The 8,656-nt window shown below is 35.3% G+C and overlaps 1 protein-coding gene across 1 annotated transcript; it reads right to left on the bottom strand.

Annotated features, from left to right (window-relative positions):
- Window positions 1-315: 315 nt before the first annotated feature.
- On the bottom strand, window positions 316-3,581 carry LOC145057440 (phospho-2-dehydro-3-deoxyheptonate aldolase 1, chloroplastic-like). Its single transcript, XM_079005286.1, has 5 exons — window positions 2,946-3,581; window positions 2,110-2,387; window positions 1,252-1,528; window positions 927-1,172; window positions 316-817 (listed from the first exon to the last, which is right to left on the bottom strand). Exons 1-5 carry the CDS (start codon window positions 3,522-3,524, stop codon window positions 560-562), a joined length of 1,638 nt encoding a protein of 545 aa, XP_078861412.1. The 5' UTR covers window positions 3,525-3,581; the 3' UTR covers window positions 316-559.
- Window positions 3,582-8,656: the final 5,075 nt, after the last annotated feature.

The following is an 8,656-nucleotide window of genomic DNA, read 5'->3' as shown; positions in this document are numbered from 1 at the left end:
AAACACATTTTCAAAGTAATTACTTCATGTAATTGTTACATTTTAATAATTCGGTTAAAAAGGTGCCTAAAATTAAAAATAATTTGTATTTATGTTAGAACAACTATCTTATTTATTCTACTTTTAAATTTACACATACTTTGAAGCTTCAAATTTTAGATTTGAAAGAGTTTCCGTCAAGCTATCGTTAAAAATAGTTACTAATGTCAAATTTACCTTCAAAAATTAATTTTGTTATAACAAACAAATATTTGTACCTATTAATTTAGTCCTACAAAATCATAAAATAAAAAACATTATCTTATTTTGTCACTATAGAACAAATAATTACGACTTTCATTGCATACCATTATATAATATATTGGTCCATTACTATATAACATTGGCATAAATTGTGTATGAATGCATACATAACTTCTTATTTCACTTCCTCATTTCCACTCTCAAAGTCATTACTTTCTTCAAGTATACACATACATTACAAAACCATACTTCTCTTAAACTAAAAACAAGCCACAACTTTCATAACACAACCAAACCACAAGCCATTAATAAACTCTCAAAGCGACAAAGATTGTTGAACACCCATTCTTCTCTTTCTAAGTCGCTCGGCTATGATGAAAGCAAGCTCCAATGATTGAGACGCATTGAGCCGTGGGTCACAATGGGTGTGGTAACGTGAGCTGAGGTCATCAAATGTCACGGTTCTTGAACCACCAATACATTCGGTCACATTTTGACCCGTCATTTCAAGATGAACACCTCCCGGATGGCTTCCTTCTTGCTCGTGCACATCAAAGAATGCTCTTACTTCCGCCTATTACAACAACATATCATTAGACTTCAAACAAACGACTCGTATAGTTTTAAGCTTTTTTCGTTTTTTATAAAGTTGATAATAAGGGCAAATGAGATAAGTAGCTTACCCTAATAGCATCAAAAGGACGAGTTTTAAGTCCCGATGGAGCCTTAATGGTGTTGCCATGCATGGGATCACTAACCCATGTCACAATTTGTCCGGCCCTTCTAACCGCCCTAATAAGATGTGGAAGTTTGACCCTCATATTCTCCGCCCCCATTCTTGTTATAATTGTAATCCTCCCGGGCTTGTTTTGAGGGTTCAAGATGTCAATAAGCTTCACCAACTCATTCGGATCCATCTTGTCACTCACCTACAAGGACAAAATCGTAATTTTAGCTCCTTTTCACGTTTTTTTCATCAAAAGGGTGTAAGAAAGATCATAAATATACCTTAATTCCAAGTGGATTTGCGATTCCTCTTAGGAACTCAACGTGTGCACCATCGAGCTGACGAGTCCGCTCCCCGGCCCATAAGAAATGGGCCGAACAATCATAGTATAAACTTGAAGTTGAATCTAGTCTTGTGAGTGATTGTTCATAAGGCAAGTGTAAGCACTCGTGTGATGTCCAAAAATCGGTAGTTGTCATGATTGGGTGATCGGGTGTAAGCCCAACAGCTGACATGAACCCGAGTGCCTCATCAACTCGGCTAGCTAGCTCAAGGTACCTAATTAAAATCGTCACATAAAATTCTCATCACTAAATGTATCTAAATTATACAATAATTAGAGTCGACAAAAATCGACCTGACCCAGAGTTAGTAGGTTTTGTTGAGATTTTCAACCCGTTCAATTAAAATGGTTGGGTTGGGATTGAAATTTATAACGTGATCCCCACCCGTTAAGATTTAACTTTATTTTTATTTTTATTTAATCTTATAAATTAAAAAAGTACAAAAACAAAAACGTAACGTTTTTAAGAATGTTATGTGGAGAAGTAAGTTGTAGTTTTGTTTCTTTTTAACTTCGTACGATTTTTTGGGTTTGTTTTATAGCTAATTTAACTAAAGTCTAAGTTTTTTTTATTTATTTAAACATTGAATATTAAATGGGTCAACCAAGGTGGGTTGGGTTGAAAATCTCCCGAACCCCACCTGACCCATTGCCAGCTCTAACAAAAATCAAGAATCACGAAACATGACTCCAAGATTTTTATAAAAGATCTTAAAAAGACTATTATACCCATCATAAATTTCAAAACTTGTGATGATTAAAGATCATGGATCACAAATAAAACGAAAAAACATACCTATCACCCTGTTCGCTTTGCTCTGTGAAATCAAGATTCCATTGAGTAACCCTTTGCATAGCAGCATACCCTCCGGTGGCAAAAGCCCTCAAAAGATTAAGAGTGGCTGCTGATTGACAATATGCTCTGATCAATCTTTGAGGGTCTGGTGTTCTTGACTTTAAGTCAAAGGCGTCGCCATTTACATTATCTCCTCTGTAACTTGGTAGCTTCACTCCATCTTTCTCCTCAAAATTATCTGATCTGGGTTTCGCAAATTGACCAGCCATTCTTCCTACCTGTTTTCATCAAATTTGATAAGAACCCAAAATTAATTCAAAATTTCGAACTCAGACACAAACACGATCTTCAATCTGTTCGTGTAATTATCTAATTTACCCTTCAATTTTTTTTTACCTAAATCAATAGCATCAACTTCTTAGCTGAATTTTATACTAAGATATTAGTAAATAATAGATTATGATCCACACCCGTTTTCAACTCTGTATTATTTAGAGAATTGAGATATTTTAGATGTTTGGTTGTTGGATAAAAAGTTATATTATATTATATTATACAACATAGATGTTATATTTGTTGGCTTTCAGAGATTCATATAATCATTTTGAAATTAAGGAGAAAGATCATAATTTTAATAGCACAAGAAAGTGAGAAACATTTATGAGTATACATAAAGGTTTCAGCTTTATAATCTTTTTCTCAAATTTTAATTCAGATTGCTTACTTTATATAAAATTGGATTCAAATTGAGTCCAGATTGAATGAATTACCCAGAAAATTGAAAAGGGTTAGCTTGAAATCATAAAAAACATGCGAGTAATGAATAAAGAATTGACCTTAATGACAGGCATTTGACCTCCGAACATCAACACAGCACCCATTTGAAGAATTACTCGGAAAGTATCACGAATATTGTTGGCATTAAACTCTTTGAAACTCTCAGCACAGTCACCACCCTGGAGAAGAAACGCATTTCCCATGGCAGCCTCTCCGAGCCGTTCCTCCAGGTGGCGTGCTTCGCCGGCGAACACAATAGGTGGGAATGAATCGAGGGTTTGGAGCACCGAATCGAGCTCTGTTTGATCTGGGTATTCGGGAAGTTGAAGTGCCTTTTTGGTTCTCCAGCTGTCTATGCTCCATTTGTTAGGAACTGGGCTTTTTGTCGTGGAGGTGACTTTTGGAGTGGTGGTGGTGGTGGAGGTGGCGGCGGTGGCAGGGGATGAAGGTTTTGATGACGACGACTTGTCAATTGGGGTTTTTGATGGGTCCGGCGAATGGACGGCAAAGATTGGCTGGATGACTCTGGTGGAGGAGGTGGCGGCGGTGGTGGTCGGAAGAGATTTTAGTGGTGGTGGGAGAGATTGAATTTGGAAGGATTTGGTGGGTAGGAGAGAATTGGTGCTTGAGAGTGCCATTTTCGTAAATAGCTTGTGATCCAAGGGTATCTTTAGGGGTTTGGTGCATCATGAAATGAGTGGTTATATAATAAGGGGGTCGAGGTGGGTGGGAGGACTAGCGAGGGGGTTTGGTAGGAAAAGAAAAAAAAATTATCATATTACATGTTTTATTTTAATTTTATATCGAGAAAATGATTGTAATATTATTTTTAAACCTGTTTTTATAAGATTGCAAGAAAATAAAAAATACTCAAAATAACTGCAAATGACTACCAACTCAACTGGTAAGATGCATTCAGATTTTTCCTCTTAGGGGTTTTCTCCAAGGATGTGGTGGATTAAAACCTTGCTCGGACCAAAGGGGTGAAAAAAAAAGGAGAGGGGGAGGGGGTGGAAAGGAAGTGCATTTAATTGTTCGCCAAATCCTTTTGATTTAAGTCTCTAATTTAACTCATTTCATTCATTTCCTATCAAGAAGTTAATTTTGATTTAATTTTTACATCAGAAATGCTTGAGTTGTTTTATCATGTAAAACCAGCATGAGAAATCTGAAATTGGGGTCAGACTAGATATGCATTATGTTAATGTTAAAATATCAAAGGGTTTGTGTCAAGATTAACATTGTAAAAAATATTTACTATCAGGGTAATAAATATAATTTATGAGGATTTGGTTTGTGAGTAATTTCTTGTGCAGGGTTTGTTTTGTTATTTTGTGATTCTTCAAGACTGGGGCTCGCTATTTGAATTTCTGTATATACATGCGGATCTATTTTCGGGTATGGTTCAGGGTTTGGATCCGGGTTAAACCGAACTTGAACCAGATGTTGCACCAGAGTATATATTATGGGCTTGCAGTTGTGGAATATCATAGTTCGTCTTACAAGTTTGTATCAGTTTTACTTTGCTCTTGTTTCCTTCACTCATCTTCTTCATCTATATTAGAGTTCTTCCATGTGTATTAATTTGAGTCTGTAATCAGAGACTTATATTCTTGTTTTCTGTTTGAGTATGAGTGTTTATGTAGGTGAGGTTTCAATTGTAAGTACCTGAAAACCAACTAATCTTATTTTCCATTAATGAAAAGATCTGTTGATGTTGTGATAATATGTTCTTTGTGTTAGTTTGAGTTGTTTTAACATGGTATCAGAGCAGGTTTAAGTCATGCATTGTTTTTTTGGTCATCTGATTGTATCTGAGTCAAGTTAGGGTTTTCTTCTCTTCTTCAATTTAGGGGTTGTTTTCTCATCGAGTTAAGGTTTCGTCTGTTCATCGAGCCTTCTTCTCGATCTGTTGTTTGGTTGCATCAGATCAAATTGGGGGTTATCTCTATTTGTTGCTCGTGCTGTATTTTGAACTTCATCTCAGACATCGTCGTTTCTTGAGATTAAATGTTTGACAAGTTTTTCCTTACAAGTGAGCAATATTCAAAGTTTTTGACTCTCATTAATGAGAAGCTGGGTACAAATGAGGTTTTAGCAAATATGGCAGGTATTTGTTGTAACTCATATGTATCTAGTAAAAAATAGGTTATTGATTTAGGGGAAAGCCATCACATAACTAAAAATGAATCTTGTTTGGATAATGTAGTTGATATTTCAAAACTAGATCTCAGAGTTGATCACCTAAATGGTTATTCTGCAAAGATTAATGAAATTGATAAATTTGGTAATATGATTTTGTCTGAATCAGTAAGTTTGTTTGATGTTTTTGTAATTCCTGACTTTAATGTGAATTTGCTTTCTGTCCATAAACTGTGTAAGGATAATAAATGTCAAGTTGTCTTTGATGAATTTAATTATGTGGTTATGGATTCACAATCCAAGGTGATTGTGGGGATTGGTAATGAATCTGGAGGGTTATACTATCTTGAAGGATCCTATACTTCAGGTAGTACATCTTCTCTAAGGGGCTGTTTGATACCCATCTGACCCATACCGAGTCAGATAAATCAGCTTTCTCGGTCAGATTTTCGTGTTTGATACGAGCTGTCTCAGTCAGCTTGTCTGGCCCAAATGCATGACTCGCTCAGCTGTGAAGATGTTGCTGACTCGCCCAACAGACAATCCTAGCCTCTAAAATTTTTCTCATGACCTGAAAGAGACTGCGTCCAAAATCAGACGCCTCCTCCGTCGCTTCCATCGAAGAGCTCATTCCCAATCGCTGCCTCCATCAACATCGAACAGCCCTCCCAGTCGGATCTTCGTCTTCTCCAGCAGCTTGCAAGATCGCCATCCCAATCACCGATCTATTCTTCCCATTACGTCCATCACACAGGTACTTGCCCTCCTCTGTTCAAATCGAAGTTCGATTTTGACTTTATTTAGTCAAAACTCCATCTTCTTGGTCGATGATTAAGCCCCTTACGTCTGTCACATAGGTACTTGCCCTCCTCTGTTCAAATCGAAGTTCGATTTTGACTTTATTTAGTCAAAACTCCATCTTCTTGGCCAATGATTGAGCCCCTTACTGTTGCTAATTGAATTAATGGGTCGGTCCCCTCTAAATATGCTTTAATTGAATTAATGTTAGGTTACAGCCCCTTATCTTGAATCGTCCCTATATGTGCTTCAAATATTCAAATAAAAAAAAACCACTGTGCTTGGTATGTTATGTAATATGTCAAACTTTCATTAGGAATCTTTTCTCTTTTCCCATACATAATCCGAATCCTTTTTGTTGTAATGTTATGAAAACTGAAATTGTGCATGAATAATCTCTGAAATCTGAAATTGTGTATAATGTATGTAATAGATTATGAAATCAGAGTTTTTTTCTTTGTATAAGCTATGAAATCTGGTTTTTTTTTTGGGTGTATAAGCTATGAAATTAGATTTTTTTTATGATGTTATGTTCTAATGTTATGAAATCTCAAATTGTATATGTATAAGCTATGAAATGGTCATTTTTCATCACTATATATAACAGAAGGGTAAAATGGTCATTTTTCATCAATCAGCACATTCAGTTAGATGTACAATCAAACAACAGGATTTCTTACTCAGTCAGGATTTCTTACCCAAACAGACATTTCCCGGTCAGTACTTTTTCAGTCAGCAATTATCAAACGGGGCCTAAATAAAATATTTGTTGTGTCTTTAAGTTTACTTGGCATAATAGACTGGGACATCCTACGGTTCAGTCTTTGAATGTTCTTAAAGATGTAAATTCCTTTGGTTTTGAATCTCTTCCTCCTTGTGATGTGTGTCATAAGACCAAGCAATCTATAAATTCTTGTCATTCGAGTGAACATAAGAGTGTTTCTTTAGGAGACTTAGTTCATCTATATGTGTGGGGTCCTTACAAGTTACTACTATGGATGGCTTTAGATAGTTTTTTACTATTGTGGATGACTTCACCAGGGTGTAAGGGTATATTTGTTAAAGTCTAAAACTGAAGCTTTTTAATTGTTTAATGTGTTTTATAATTTTTTGAAAAATCATTTTAACTCAAATATCAAGATTGTTAGGTCTGATAATGGTACAGAAGTTGTTAATTTTCAGTTTAAATAACTTTTTTTTTGATAAACATGTGTTTCTTGCCAAACTGTCTGTACTTGTATTCCACAACAAAGCGGAGTTGTGGAGAGAAAGCTCATATATTTAATAAATGTTGCTAAATCTCTTCTTTTTTCAGCCTGGTTTGCCTTTAAAATTATGGGGTGAAGCTGTTCTAATAGCTATTTTTTTAATAAATAGACTTCCGACTCGTGTTTTAAAAGGAAAATCTCCATTTGAAATGATTTATAATTATTTACCTAAGTTTGCAAACTTAACGGTCTTTGGTTGTTTGTGCTTTGATGTAAAATTAAATCTCTCTAATAAGTTTGTTGAAAGGTCTAAGAAATGTGCTCTTATTGGGTATTTAAATGAGAAAAAAAGTTACAAATTATTCAGTCTTGATAGTTCTTCTGTTTTCTTTTCCATGGATGTAAAGTTTTATGAAGATGTATTCCCTTTCAAAATGAAAAAGAAATTAAATGATGATGCTTTGTTGTCTTTAGTTTTTGATGAGTCTATCAAAACTAGTCCCATACACTCTAGTTCCTATGATGATATTCTGAATTCTTCCTTTATGGATGAAATTCCTGAATCTGGTTCACCTGTGATAAGCCACCAGACTGATAACACTAGTGCTACTTTTCCTTCTGAGCTCGCTAGTGTTAGAAGCCAGGGTGGCTTGGTGCAAGTGACTTAGTCTCAGGAGGTTGATCCAGGTGTGTCCAGTTCTTCTGAGGATAGTAGTCAAATAACTTATGAGTCATCTGGTAGTGAGTCTATTAGAAGGTATAGGAGAGACTCCAGGATGCCTCTTAGATTTGATGATTATGTGATAGAAGGAAAGCATAAATATGGAATTGAAAGAACTTTGAGTTATGAAAATTTAAATGCTGAAATTTGTTGTTTTGTGTCTAATCTTAATAAAACAATTGAGCCTCGTAATTTCTTAGAAGCTTTTTCTGACCAAAATTGGTTAGCTGCTATGAATGAGGAAATGGAAGCTTTACATCGAAATAGAACATGCACTACTAGAAAAGCAGCCTTTTACGACGCTCATTGCGTGTTGTAAAAGGCTCAGACGATGCGCAAATGCGCGTCAAGGAAGGCCCTATCATAAGAGAGACGACGCGCATTTACGACGCTCATTTACGACGCGCAATTACGACGCACGTTTACAACACGCAATGCGTATCAAGGAAGGCCCTGTCATAAAGGAAGACAACACGCATTCGCGTGTCGTCACCTTATGACGCGCGTGTTAATGACATGCAATGCGTATCAAGAAAACCCCTGTCAAGAAAGGTCATGTCATAAATGAAGATGACACACATTTTTGCGTATCGTAAATTTAAATGCTTAAAAAAAATTTATATATTTATTAATTTTTAAATTAAATTTGTATTTAATTTCTCATAATAGAAATACAATACCATATATACAAAAAATACAACCCATTGCATAATATAAAATAAAATTTCATACTCAAAAAATAAAATAAATTGCACAAATTATAATGTCATACAAAGAATCATTCAAATGTTAAACAAAAATAATACATTGCTAACATGGGTTATACATTCCTATAAAACTAACAAATAATCATACAACTCTGTTTCTTACTGGAAAAGAATGCCAAACATGATTACAAGTC

The sequence above is a fragment of the Lactuca serriola genome, chromosome 6 (assembly GCF_051521515.1).
Source record: "Lactuca serriola cultivar US96UC23 chromosome 6, Lser_US96UC23_V15, whole genome shotgun sequence".
NCBI classification, from domain to species: Eukaryota; Viridiplantae; Streptophyta; class Magnoliopsida; order Asterales; family Asteraceae; genus Lactuca; species Lactuca serriola.
Note: the sequence above shows the minus strand (reverse complement) of the source record. Positions and strands in the feature narration are given on the sequence as shown.

Excerpts from the sequence above, each read along its gene's own strand:
- LOC145057440 (XM_079005286.1), bottom strand. The coding sequence starts at position 3,524 with ATGGCACTCTCAAGCACCAATTCTCTCCTACCCACCAAATCCTTCCAA. Across the intron at positions 2,388-2,945 it reads GTCAAATGCCTGTCATTAAG|GTAGGAAGAATGGCTGGTCA; the intron begins GTCAATTCTTTA and ends TGATGAAAACAG. Across the intron at positions 1,529-2,109 it reads CAAAGCGAACAGGGTGATAG|GTACCTTGAGCTAGCTAGCC; the intron begins GTATGTTTTTTC and ends GATTTTAATTAG.